The sequence below is a fragment of the Protopterus annectens genome, chromosome 11.part0 (assembly GCF_019279795.1).
Source record: "Protopterus annectens isolate FY-2018-M chromosome 11.part0, PAN1.0, whole genome shotgun sequence".
NCBI classification, from domain to species: domain Eukaryota; kingdom Metazoa; phylum Chordata; order Ceratodontiformes; family Protopteridae; genus Protopterus; species Protopterus annectens.
Window position 1 is genome coordinate 1,100,885,209 of NC_056745.1, and position 14,989 is coordinate 1,100,900,197.

Genomic DNA, 14,989 nt, shown 5'->3' on the forward strand with positions numbered 1-14,989 from the left:
TTGGAAAGTCGATCGTATGGTCTTGACCGTATGAAGTTTGAATTTCATTTGAGTCAATCGTCTGAATGGGACCCATATGCATATATATATATATATATATATATATATATATATATATATATATGTGTGTGTGTGTGTGTGTGTGTGTGTGTGTGTGTGTGTAGATGTGTGTGTATATATATATATATATATATATATATATATATAGATATATGTGTGTGTGTGTGTGTAGATATGTGTGTGTATATATATATATATATATATCTATATCTATATATCTATATATATATATATATATATATATATATATATATATACACACACACACACTCTGAGTACCTAAATTTCAGCAGCATACCAACAAAACGAAGAACAACTATCCTTGCTCTGAACTCTTTCAAAAAACCCAGAAGCAGCAGGGCTCACTTCTTGAGAGACTGTACCCATCATAACTGTTGGTATTCTTTGTTTGGTTGCCGATTGCTTTGGTCGAAAAACAGAAGTGCAGTGTTTGTTCATCAAATGTCCACTTTATTGAACAGATGTTTTGTTTGTATGTATTTGATTGAATGTCTGAATTAGTGAATGCATGTTTTGATTGGTGTGTGGCTCGTTAGAACAGGTAAATGGGATGTAGGTTTAGAGCAGGGGTGTTAGGTAAGGGGAGAGGTTAAGTGTGTGATTTTGAATATTTAGGGTTAGGGGACAGATTCAGTGTATATGATTGCTTTTGTGTGCATGGTGAGTGTCTGTGGTGTCTTGTATAGTGGTAGTGTTATGGGAAAGTTTTTTTTAGATTTAAGATGTAGTTTAGAGTTAGGGGCGGGGACAGCGTTAGGGTTAGCATGCATCACTAAGGAGGTCAAAGGCCTTTTCATTACTTAAACAAGTCTTTCAGAAGAACTAACTTGGAGTTACTGCTCCAAATGAACATACTGCCATCCTGTGGACATTAATGTGAATACATTGCAAAAATGAGCATGCCTAAAATTTGGTATATAAAGAAAACTGCAAAGGTCAACCTCTCTTTGTCATTCAGTCCATATGCTTTATCAGCTTGCAAGCCAATAAAGCACATGAATTGAATGACAAGGTATCCCTTAAACCATTTTTAATAGATAGGCCTTTGAGGCATTAGGTTTATTATTACTGTTTGTTTTTGTTAGGCTTGTGTGTTTTTTATTTTTGTGTGTTATATTATTTACATAGTTGGTATGACATTATATTTATCATTAATGTGAGTTCAATAGTTTTTATCTTACATAAAGATATATATATATATATATATATATATATATATATATATATAATGTATATATTATATACATAGAGATGTACATTTGCTGTACACATGTTAATGGTTGTAATTTGCTCAGCGTACATCAGCTAACATAGGAGTTTTACATTATGGGCTGATTTCAATAGTTTTTATCTTACATAAAGATATATATATATATATATATATATATATATATATATATATATATATATATATATATATAAAATGTATATATTATATACATAGAGATGTACATTTGCTGTACACATGTTAATGGTTGTAATTTGCTCAGCGTACATCAGCTATCATAGGAGTTTTACATTATGGGGTGATGTATGCTGCCATTTGCTGGTCATTTGAATTATCTACATGAGCATTTACTAGTTAACATATTTATCTCCTTTAAGTACAGCTGCACTTCATGTGCTCAGCGGGTGGAGGGCTGGGGCAAGACTTCGAGGAAGGCAGAGTGCATTTTGTATGTTGTACATGCGCATCATTTTTGACTACACAACCTGGGTTGGACAGAGGGATAAGTAGGTACCATGCCATGCCAGCTGTCTGTATTGCAGGCAAACCACTGTCAGGACCTGGTATGTTGTAGTTGTACCAAAATAAAAAAATGCCAGCACCAAGAATGAATTGAGTAATAGTAGCTTTATTTAAGCTGAAATTCTAGACCGGTTTCAGCACATGGCTTTCATCAGTAGATTGTTACACATAAAATGAGACAGGAAATGATGTCATTCTACCTCCTGTTATAAAGGTATTTAAAGCAGGACCTTCTCATTTTATGTGTAACAATCTACTGATGAAAGCCATGTGCTGAAACCGGTCTAGAATTTCAGCTTAAATAAAGCTACTATTACTCAATTCATTCTTGGTGCTGGCATTTTTTTATTTTTATTTTGGTCTAACTAGCTTGCTTGCCTTGCACCAGCCGTACCTGCTAGCTTCCTTTTTTTGCTCATGTTGATGTTTTGCTGGCTGTTGGCATTTGAATGGATTAAGAAGTTGGAGAAGCGCCATTTTGTGATATTCCTGTGTCTGTTGAGGAGGGCTCCTCATCTGGAGTTGGCGTTTATGTTACATACTGCTTTTGCTTCATGTACATTTTCTTTGCATGTGCCTTTTCGTTGGGTTCCAGTGGATTACTATTCTGTTGCCTTGGATTTCATTATGTGGAGTTATTTGACAGATTATAACGCTTTTATTGGAGAAAGCATGGCTTCAGCTATTTCTCATGTTCTTTAAGCAACTTTGGGATTACTTTGATGTTGGACACTAATAGGAATACGACCTGGTGCTTCCATACGGGCAGAGGCGAAGATTTTTGTGAAGTCTTTTTTTGGATTGCAACACCTAGGTTTGTGAACACATGGTTTCAGCTATTTCAGATGTCCTTTGGTGATTCTGGGATTATTCAGGTGCTTGATACCAACAGGGAGATGAGCGGGCGCTTCTAAACGGGCAGAGGCGAAGATTTTCATTCAACACCATATGGATCAGTGAGTTCCCTATTGGACTATTGTTACTGAACAAATCCATATTCAGGTACTTTTACATAAATGGTTTTCTCATCTTGTTATCTTATATATATTTTTTGGGACTGTTGAGACCGTTTCCTTTCTATTTTGGACCTTTTAATTGAATAACATCAACAATTTTGGCTGCCTTATCATCGTTGGATGGATATTTTATTGTGGGGAATATAAACGCGATGATTTTTTACACTTATTTTTCACTCTACAGTCACTGCATTTTCATGCAAGTTTGTTTGAAGAATTTGGACATTTTTTTTGCGAGTTGTTCTTCAGGATTTGGGACTGTATAATTTATAATATGTCTTTGTACTTATGATTGCTTTTTTACAACGATATCCATTATTATATTTGGAGTATTGGCCACATTTTCATGAATAGGTATATGGTGATCAAATAGCAACAGAATGTTTTCATTCAAGCAGATTAATGTATTGAATCTTTTCTAAATACTTCCTGCTTTCTGTTAAGAAGCCCTTATACTTATATCTCTCACTCAATGGTATTATATGCTATTTATGTCAAGCTTTGTACATTGTTTATATATTGAGTGGGATGTGAATTTTGGTCATTATTTTCTGCTTTCTGGGCATTGCTTATAACTCAGGATACCTGCTAAGCTTATAAAAATATATATTTTGGAAAGACTATAGCAGGACATATTATGCTTATCAAGCAGATTATATTGCCTGACAATTTTTGATATCTTTAATGAATATACCATATCATATGACTACTTTTATATTGTTTATGTCAGGCTTTGTGCATTGTCCATATATCTAGCAGTATCCAGATAGGGACATTCATGTTGTGGCTAAATTGTATACAACCTATGCAATTCTCAGTTTTTGGGCTTTGCTTATCATTTTGGTTAACAATACAGATACTAGTTTTGTTTATACAATAATTTTCTTTCTTTTTAAAAATTCTAGTAGGGTATGTTATATCGTGTTTATTAAAGCACATTACACTGCTTAATTTCTTTGCTGTCCAGCAGGAATATATCATGATTATACTCATCATATGACTTTTTATATAAGCTGTTTAGGCCAGGCTTTGTATACTATTTATATATCTAGTAGTATCTGGATAGGGACATTTATGTTGTGACTGGATTGATTACAACCCTTGCAATTCTCATTTTTTGGGCATTGCTTATAACTTAGGTCAAGACTACAGATACTTGCTATGTTAATATAAAAATATATATTTTGGTATAACTCAAGCAGGGTATGATATCTCGTGCTTACTAAGCTCATTACATTGTTCCTTATTTTTTGCTCTTGAGCAGGAATATACTATGTTAGCATTTATTAACATTATATAATTATTTCTATACCTTATTATTGGTAGAAATCTGAACAGTCTCCCTCTTTTGCTGGATGGGTTATTTCAAGGGGAACATTGATAAAAGCTAGCCACATGTAGTACTAATTTGACCTAAATATACTATATGAAAATATCATATCAGTATTATTGTTTAAATTGATATCATAACCAGAATTCTAGGTCATTCAGATAGCAAGGTCTATCTTTCTCTTTATTTTTGGTCATCCATGGGTCATATGCTTTCATCCCGGTCTGACTGAAACTGACACAGATATACATATAGATATATTAAATTTTGGGATTTTGATACTGTTCCTGGTTTTTTGCTCAGGCCACATTTTTGATTGGCTTTGATTTGCAAGCAATTAATATCATTCTCAGGCAACTTATTGTCATGGATCTACAGAAGTTATTATCTGGCCTATGTGCGGATAAAGATGATATACAGGTTTTTAGCATTGGCATGATGTCAATGGAATCTGTTAGCGGTCCAATATTAGATCCAGTTGATGGTTGCTCCCACTTGTTTAATCAGTTAAGCAAGCAAATCAAAACACTTAGGACAAATATTTGGCATCACAAATTGTTCAAGGCCTATCAGAATCAAAAAATATCCCCTAGGGGGTTAAAGTCAAAAATTCAAACATTGGTTGGAATACCAGATGATATTTTACTCAAAGATTGGCAGCTAGCACAGCAGGAGGCAGCCATGTCATTTGTGAATATATTGGCATCTTTTTACGAAAGAACTGTTCAGACCAATATTTTGGAAGTTGAAAAGACATGCCATGATCTTAAAAAATTTGAAGAACAGGCCAGTTTCAAGGGTGGCCTGAGCAAATTATCCAAGGAACTGTTGACTCTTGAAAATAATCTTAAAACTAAAAAACTTCATAAATTCTCAAGAGACAGGGAGGATTATGATAGAGGTAGACAGTTTGAGTCACACAGGGGGGTAAGGTTTGCCCAGGGTACAAAGAATCCGCCTTATGTGCGTAAAAAGAGGCCTAGGTCTATTTTAAAAAAGACAGGCTTCAGTAACACTACTTCTGGTGAGGAGTCCTCAACAACAGACACAGAATCTTTTGGCACTGGTGACTCACCAAATGTTAAGAGGGGACGAACATCAGATGACTCTTTAGGGGTAGAAAACATAGGGGAGGCATAAAACACAAGGGTAAAAAGTTTGGAGGATCTGTTCATGTCAGTAGTGAAATAGATTTACCTTGTACTAATGTACTCAACATTTCAAAGTATGTTTTATCTCAAGATGAATACACATTACTCAATAAAGGTCTTGGATTCATTCCTGGCTTTTTCATTGATGAGAGTTCTTTAGTATCAGATACTATTGCATTCTGTAGAAAGATTAACCTGAATTTATTTTTCAGACAACAGGATCATTCTGATACTCCTCAAAGATATTCTGAATTTCGGTTTCATAAATCAACATTTAATCCTCCAATGGATAAACATGTGGCTATTTTTCAACAGGCAGTTATCAAAGACTTACATTTTCATTTGAGATCAGATTATAACATCAAGCATAATTTATCCAAGTCAGAACAACTTGCCCTAACACATCTTAAGAATAACACTGACATTGTCATTCTCTCTGCTGATAAGGGGGGTGCGGTTATAGTCATGGATGCCGATTATTATTGGGATGAAGGAAATAGACAGTTGTCTAACCATCATCATTACATGAAAATGAGTACCGACCCTACACCTAATTTCAAAAGAGAAATAGATGACTTTTTACAGGAGGCTGGCATCATTTCTGACAAGATCAGATCACATTTGATGGTCAAAGATCCAGCTAAACAATATTTATATCTATTACCGAAAATCCACAAATCTCTACATGAACCGCCGGGCAGACCTATTGTGTCTGGGATTGGATCACTTACAGAACCTCTTTCTGTTTTTCTAACCAAAAAACTGAAACCCCTTCTATCTCTAATTAGAGCCAGACTTCAAGACACTACTGAATTTTTGCAAATTGTCTCTGAATCAGAATTGGAGCCAGATTGGCTAATGTGTACCCTAGATGTCAAGTCTCTATATACTAGTATTCCACACTGGGCAGGACTAGCAGCTTTGGATTTTTGGTTAAACAAAGCTAATATTTATGCCCCAGGATTTAATACATTACTTATTTGCATGGCTGAACATATCCTTACCAAGAATATCTTTTACTTCAAACAAGATTGCTTTTGGCAAATACAGGGTACGGCAATGGGTGCCTCATTTGCACCCATTTATGCTGACCTTTATATGGGTTATGTGGAGGAACACATCATCAATGATGAGTTGCATAATGTATACATACCAGAGATAGATATCTGGAGAAGATATTTGGACGACTGTTGGCTAGTATGGAAGGGTGGCAGTGATTATCTTCAAGAATTTGTTGAACATCTTAATGGAAACATTTGGGGTACAGAATTTACGGTGGACTATCATCATAATGAAATACATTTTTTGGATGTCTTTTTACAGCGTCAACCAGACAATACACTAAAAACTTCTGTATATCGCAAATTTCCCGAATATAACACCTTGCTCCATGCCAACAGTGTACATCCAAAACACACTATCAATAACATTCCTAAATCACAGTTTTTGCGACTCAAAAGTATATGTTCCTCTGAGCAAGATTTAAAACAACATCATAATGACTTAGCCAATGGGTTTCTTACTAGAGGATACTCTAGACATACTATTAGTTCTGCCATGCAATGGAGCAAAAACCAATCTAGGGATTCACTACTGCAATATAAAGAACATCAAAAACAGACCAATCTAGAACGTTTCAGATTTGTTACAACCTATGGTAGAAATACTAAACATCTTCTTAATATTATAGATAAACACTGGAACATACTGAAGTCTCATTCCCTCTTAGAGGACTATTTGGGGGAGCAATGCTCATTTTCATACAGAAAGGGGAAAACACTTGGATCTCATTTCTCACATTATAAGAAACTTAATTCTAGGGATGATACTTTATCCCAAAGAACATTAACAGGTGAGAAACTAGTTGTAATATACCCTTGTGGTCATTGTAGCTTTTGTGGCTACATATTCAAAACTAAAACTTTTAATAGCAGAAACACTGGTCATTTATATGATATTGGTTTTTTTGGTAACTGTAGTTCGGATTGGAGTATTTATCTTGCAACATGCACATGTCAAGCCTTTTATGTTGGACAGACATACAGACAGTTCAGAATTAGAATATCTGAACACCTGGGGGATATCAGAAATTGTAGGATCACAAATGCCTTGTACAGACACACTATGAATCATCCCACTGCCAAGTTCTCATTTACTATAATTGATAACATTATAGGCAACCGTGCTTTTAAAACTGGATGGCATGATATTCTGAATAACAAAGAGAAAAGATGGATAGTGAAATTAGGCAGTTTGTTTTCCCCTGGACTTAATGACAAATTATCATAATTCATACATTGTTCATTTTTTACTTTAATATTGATGTTAGAATATGTTTATTCTCTACGCACATGCATTTTGAATTGTATACTAACATTTATTTTTACTTTTATGTTTATTTTGTAACATTTTCTTTTTGAGACAGGAAATGATGTCATTCTACCTCCTGTTATAAAGGTATTTAAAGCATGACCTTCTCATTTTATGTGTAACAATCTACTGATGAAAGCCATGTGCTGAAACCGGTCTAGAATTTCAGCTTAAATAAAGCTACTATTACTCAATTCATTCTTGGTGCTGGCATTTTTTTATTTTGGTCTAACTAGCTTGCTTGCCTTGCACCAGCCGTACATGCTAGCTTCCTTTTTTTGCTCATGTTGTAGTTGTGGTAGCTGACCTGACCTCATGGGGCCTTCATACAATGACTGTACCTCCCACTGTACACCTGGTACATTGAGAATACCTGTGCATGTAGATAGCAAAGTGAGTATTTATGTAGTCCTATAAAAAAAATTACAAACTAAATAAATAAATGAATGAACAAAGTCAGTAAAAAAAATGAGTTTAATACCACATAGTAAAAAGTCACTTTTATACCCTTGGCATAAAAATGATGCCAGTGATTTGAGAAAACAATGTAAATATTTACTTGTACAGTAAAGTCAATCAATTAAAAATAGACTGCAAGCCCTGACAGTTCTGCAAACACAGTGACATCAGGTCCCGGCTATGCAGTGGCATCCCATCCCCTACTCTGTGCATATGATTATGATCTACAGCACTGTCCATTGTGTGCTGCATAGTGTGACCAGTCCATGCGTTGACAGATATAGCCTGATAGGAACACTGCATGCCTCACATTTAGCCTGTGTCGCTAACACTGTCATATTATGACTGTATGACTGCCATAGCCCGTCGATATCACCCTGCCACTGCTGCTTTGCTACCTCTGGCATGTATTAGGCCCATTACTGATAGGGATGGCTCATGATAGATGTGTGTCTTGCTCTTGATTGCTGTTGGCACTGCTGCTGCTGTGTTCTGTGGTACATGTTGTAGTACTGCTGCATACTGTGAATGTGGGCAACAGGGAGCCTTTGTTGATTGCATATTTGTGATCTATGACATTCACTTCTGTATAGACGTGCACAGTATCACCGAAGCCATATGTAGTACTGAATTTCTGATTTGCATTCATGGGGAACCATATGTGGACTTACTCATGTAGAAGCATGATGGGAGGGAAACATATTGAGTATTCATGAGGCAGATGCCTGTGAAATTCATAAGGTGCCCCATTTGTTTGATGGTAGCTCCCTGTATCTAGACTAGACTAGAAAGAGCCTGTGTACATACCCTGATGGCATCAGTGATAGCATGATGGTAAACTACATTGTCAAGGGGTCTTTTTATGTCTGAGTCACTTATCTGGTCATCAATTTATTTATGCTTTTTAGCTAATGCCCATAAATCCTTTGTGCCCATGGCCTGCAAATACTTGCAACCTGACCAGCAGTGGTAGTGGCTGCTATGATATGGTGCTGCTATTCCCAGCATTTCTGAAGCATACTGTGCAAGTGTTCTCAAAATGTTTTCTCTCTATACAAAGCCAAGAAGTAACCCTCTCAAACTGCTTTGCTGTTATCTCTGTATCATGACATTTATTTTTCCATTTCCTTCATTTTTAACTCAGTAAATCCAACATTTGGTTGTGCTGCATCACTTGCAAAGGCTTATGCCCTCATTTGTAGGTGTTGCATACTACACTGTGTGACTGCTTGTGAAATTCATGTCTCCGAATTACCCGCTCCCTGCATGTCACCCTTCCATGTAAATGGCTTGTTGTGTACTCTGCAACCTATCTGTGAATTTTACCTTGTGTCTCTAGACCAGACCTCTCAACCAACTGGGGACAAGTTTCAACAGAATCAGGGACAAGTCAAGAAAAAATTAGGGACAACCAGGGACACTTTTAAAATGTTAGCGCTATTAACTTGAAACATTGACCGAATCAGAGCATATGAATTAATACACATTTTCTGAAGTAAAAGAAGTTATAACTCTTAATTATTGTCATTATTCATTAAGTGTAATTCACCACCTTTCCTCCAAAAGCCACTAGTTTTAGGAGGGATTAAGAGGGACAGAGTTAAAATTTGAGTCAAAATCAGGGACAGTTGAGAGGTATGCTCTGGACTCTTTTTTGCTTTTTATTTCATTTTGGAATTTAACTGGCTGGGTGTGCTGCTAAAATTGATTCTTTTTTGGCTGCATCCAGGTCATATAGTTTATGTTTACAGTTTTGCAATAATTTGCTGCAGTGGTTTTGTGTTTTCTTACATTGTGATAGTAAACATGCAATGTAAAAGGCAGTATATTTGCATATTTGTAGAGATAAATATTTATAGCTGCATTAGCTTTAAATAGTGTGTGATATAGTTTGATTACTACATGAAGGTAATACAGCTAATAGCTATAAAAAAAAAAAAAAGTTATGTTTGTGCATTGCACATTTACCAGGATAAAGTAGAGGTGAAGATGTACTATGAAATACATGCAATTTATGGAGTGCTCACTGCCTTAGTTCAAGGTATAGAGCATGTCAATTAAAGATGTTCAGGGTGTTCAGACTATGACATACAGAAAATTTTAGTTAATCAGGTGGTTAATGGATAGATAGGGAGTCACAGTTTGCAGTTAGTTTTTGTGAAGAGAGCGATGTGGTAAAGTGAATTGTACACTTGGCTATTGTGTGAAATAGGTACACTTAGAGGAAGCTTCTAAAGGATTGAATGATATTTTTTGGAGGAACTGAGTAAAGCTTGGTACACATGTTGACTACAGAGTTGTTCCAAACTGATGGACTGATTTTTAGAGAAGGCACTTTCAGTATGAGTTTGTGATAAACAGCTGTTTGCTGAGGTTTGTATTGCTCTGTGATAGTAGTGAATAGCTGCTGCTGTTGCTAATATGTTTGCAACAGAAAAGCAGAAGTTTTTAGGTTACATGCAGTAGTTGCAAGTAGGTATGCAGCTCTGCCAGTGACAAGGGAGAGGTGCTGGTAATCTCAAACATTTGACAGTAATGGACTCACTTGATGCGAAAGGTTTTAGCTTAATGAATTATGTATTGGTAGTATGTTTGCCAAGTGCTTTTATGGGGAGATATTATAATTTAAGGATAAGATTTTTATTATTGTTTGCCTTTCTTGCATTTGGAGTAAGGCAGCTAACAAACCTTCAGGCGTATTTGAGATGGTTAAGTACAACAGTAATAGTTTTATCAGTGTTTTTATAAAGGAGAATTGTGCTGTTCTGTGAGTCATTTACTGTAACTATGGTGACTAGACTCTGGACTAAGGTTTTTTTTTTTAACATGGTTAGCTTTTATAAGTTTTGGAAATGATACAAAGACATAGAGCCAAGTAAATTGTAACTAGAAAAAAAAGTTTTGCTGTCAACTTTTTTTTAATCTTTCATGGCTATAACTTGCAAAAAGTCCATGCATACAGTGTTAACAGGAAATAGAAAGCATACACCACTGCAAAAAAAAAAAAAAAAAATCACAAGCAGTGCAATATTTGTTAAGAAATTTTCTTCATGCATTTTCATCACCCTTGTAAAAATTACATTTGGTCAATGAAAAACTCCTTTTGTGTTTTGACATGCTGTCACAGAGCAGCTGTGTTTCCACAAAGTGTTAATTTTAATATAATTGCAAAATTTTCTGCCCATAATAATATTTTGATATCATTTTATTGTAACATGTTCATCTGTTATAGCTGCTGAAATTCATTTTGAAAGTCATTGCTCTTCTTTCATGAGGTGAACAGCAGGACCCTGGCACAGAGGCTTATCTTCTGATGAGGGAGCTCCATAGTGAGAGGAATTTATAAATAGTGAGAATAGCATGGAGCCTGAAATGGAGCTCTAGGGTACAGTGATGGTGGAGTACAACCTCAAGTATAAGACTTATTTTCTTTCTTTCTTTTTTTTTGAACCATATGACAGTTGTGTTTCAAAACCTATCATTTTGAGTTAACAGAGATAGGTCATGATGCACAAGGTGGAAGGATCTGCACAGGTCAATGAGCACCATCCCAGTCATTACACCATTATTAAAGCTACAGCCAAGTGCACATCCAGGCATTTCTGCAGTTACCTCCTACTGACACCTCTAGGAGTCAAATGTTGCTTGTTTATATTTGCATTAATAATTCCAAATCAATGCTACATACAAGGTATCCGAAGATTTCATCTTAAAGCATACGTGACAACAAACAATTGTACCGATATTTGACCTCTGCCTAATGCAGCTAAAAAGATATTGAATATTATTTGTATGGTGTTTGTTTTATAATAATTTTCGTATTTCTCTAAATGTTTCAATATTCAGGTAACCTAGACAGAATTGCATATCCTCATATGAAAGCTCACAGTTGTATGAAGAAAATCCTGCTGGCAGTATGTGTCTTCCTTGAATGGTTACTGAGATGTCATAAGCTGTTTATACATCATTACATAATTAATATTCACTGCCTTTGTTTTAACTTACAAAATACAGCTTAAAGCATTGAACTGAATGAATGCTACTAATGTAAAGATTAATTTATGCTGAATAGTTTGCGATTTATATTTTTCTAGTAACACTTGTTCTAAAGGTATGACTATTTGAATTGTAAGGTAATAACTTCAGTTTTAAAGGCTCAAGCTGCACTCACTAGGAGTTAACAGTACATGCTCAGAAGAGCTGTACTTGAAGGAATGAATTAAATTCATGAACAGTAGCGGAGACTGCTGATGTAGCTGTAAAAGAAGGCCGAAAGCAATGTTGAAGGTGAATAAGGATTCAGGGCAAAAAATGCTCACAGATGTTGGTATTATAAGTACAGGTGTAATGATTGCTGTTTGTCAGTTCATCTGAGGTGAGGCTAATTGTTAAGATAAGAGGTGAAAGAGAGGTTCTGCAATGTAAGAGGCAACAATGTAGTGTATATGAAGTTACTACCTAGATGTGATTTTTTTTTTGAGATTTGTGTAATGATTTGTGGCTTGAGTTATATAGGAGAATAGGGTTTATTTATTAACATTTATTTACTGGGAAAGTCCAACTAGATAATTTTATCCGTTTTCAGTGGAGGCCCAGGGAGAGAGACTCCACAAATGTAAGAACAGAAGATATGTATACATAGGTGAAAACTGACGGCATATTACAATACACTGCTGATCCTTTATTATCTCAACTTTTGATAATATTCTTCCAAGTGATGTTCTACAACCCAAGGCCTTTTGTTACAACCTATCCCTCTTTATACTGAAAAGTTCCTGTTTGGGCAGATGCATCAAAGGGTAGGTGGGGGGATAAACAATGGCCAATGTCCTAAAACTGTATGACAAAAATATTTGCAAATATTGCTCTGGTAGCTACGTAAAACAATTGTATTACATCTGAGTCAATTTAATATGCTACAAACTAACACTTAACTGAAATTCAAAAAGACTGAAGTCCAGTTCTTTGCTCTGGTTATGGGTGTGGAATCTGCTACAAAATGTCATACTTCCATGAAAAGTGTGCCACTTTGGTCATCTGAAAAAGTGGTAGCCCCACCTGGATTTCCTCAGATGAATTGAAATCTCTTTAATTGCCTACTCCTGTACATATTACCTCCTTCATTTCCTGTGTGTACATACATCTTCTAAAGCTCCAGGGATGGTGCTGTTCTCAGAAAAAGTGTGTGTTTGTAAGTACCGTCACTGTCAAAATAATGTAGTTATTCTTGTTGTTGTATTATATGTGTGATTACTTTAAATTATGTTTTCATATTTATATATTAAGAATAGTGTATTGCACAATAAGTTATCTTTTTCTGAGGCATAACATTGAAACTAGTTAATTGTGTTTATTTTGTATTCTTATATCTTTCCCTTAGAAAGTGTCCCTTTGATAGAGTAGTATTACTTGGCTAACAATATTTTAATAAATAGCCATTATAGTGAGGATTTAAGCCTGGAGTTTGTTTTAGTAGACTGTTGTGCAGCTTCTTTGATGACCGTTCATGCTGCCCATAGAAAGAGCTAGCCACGTACCCAAATGAATTCCAGCAGAAGTGTTTAGAATTCTTCTTGGTCCTCATCTCCGAGTTGGTGACAGAAGTGGGAACATAGTGAAGGAATCAACAAGAAGTTAAAATAACTACTGCGTTTACTTTGGTTGCATCGGTAAAGATGAAACCATCAAGATTTGTATTAGTCTTTTGCTAGTAAACCTTGTGATGTATGTGCAAATACCATTCTGATGTTTTAGAGAAGATTCATATATTTTTTCACATGCCTACCCAAAGATGTGGGCAAAGTTAATGCTTAGTTGCCACTGTATTCTCATAACAAGTACCTTTTTTTTTCAGGACTGTGAACAGCTTAGGGGTTTTGACAGGAGCACAGCTTTTCTCTCTGAATAAAGATGAACTTCGGACAGTTTGCCCAGATGATGGGGCTCGAGTATACAGTCAAGTTACTGTCCAGAAGGCTGCTTTAGAGGTAAAGTTCCATACATTCCTTTTGCAAACTTGTATTAGCTTAGATCCACAAAATAGTGTCTTCTGCATTCATCTGCATATTTCAATAATTTTTATCAGTACTGAATTGTCACAATCTGTACTGAATTGTTAGAATCTGTTTTATACATGTACTACCTTTTCTGTGAAGAAATACCTTTAAGTTCTCCTCCGACAGTATTATGCTTTACTTATAAGATGACCATGTTATTTTCTAGAATGTGCTACACTTTACACAAAGTGTAATGTTTGTCTCATTGCATTTATTGTAATGTCTTAATCAGTAAGACTGCATATCAAATAGTAATACCTAATGCAACATAATGTGAGCATAGTAAGGGAATCAACAAGAAGTTAAAATAACTACTGTGTTTACTTTGGTTGCAGCAGTAAAGATGAAACCATCAAGATTTTATTAGTCTTTTGCTAGTAAGATTGCAGATGTGCTTTTCTCATTTCTCATCTCAAGGTGGAATGATGGATTTTTTACATAGTTCATTTATGTATTTGTATTTATATTTATATTTCTTGTTTATTGGGATATTCTTAACTTGTTCTAGTAGTGCCAGCTCCATCATTATTAGTTATAACTTTCTTATCCAAGAACAAGGTACATCATGTGTAACATTTGGACCGAGTTCTGGGTATCTTAAGAGAGAATCATATGGGGAAAAATGCTCCATAATATGGTGTCCTAACAGATGATCTGCTTTGGGACCCTGTCTAGTGTTTAACATAGGTGAAAGAGAAGCCTGTGCCAGTACTATCATCCCTGAATGCATGTTTGAAGAACAATGTGAAGAAACCCGTAGCTCTACTGACATGAAT

At 35.4% G+C, this 14,989-nt stretch overlaps 1 protein-coding gene across 1 annotated transcript in view; it reads left to right on the top strand.

Annotated features, from left to right (window-relative positions):
- The window catches only part of EPS8 (epidermal growth factor receptor pathway substrate 8), a 2,217,981-nt gene that overhangs the window by 2,168,114 nt on the left and 34,878 nt on the right, over positions 1–14,989 (top strand). Inside the window, exon 16 of the mRNA XM_044087279.1 lies at positions 14,012–14,144. Within this exon, the coding sequence (XP_043943214.1) occupies positions 14,012–14,144 (133 nt within the window). The remainder of the gene's footprint in view (positions 1–14,011; positions 14,145–14,989) is intronic.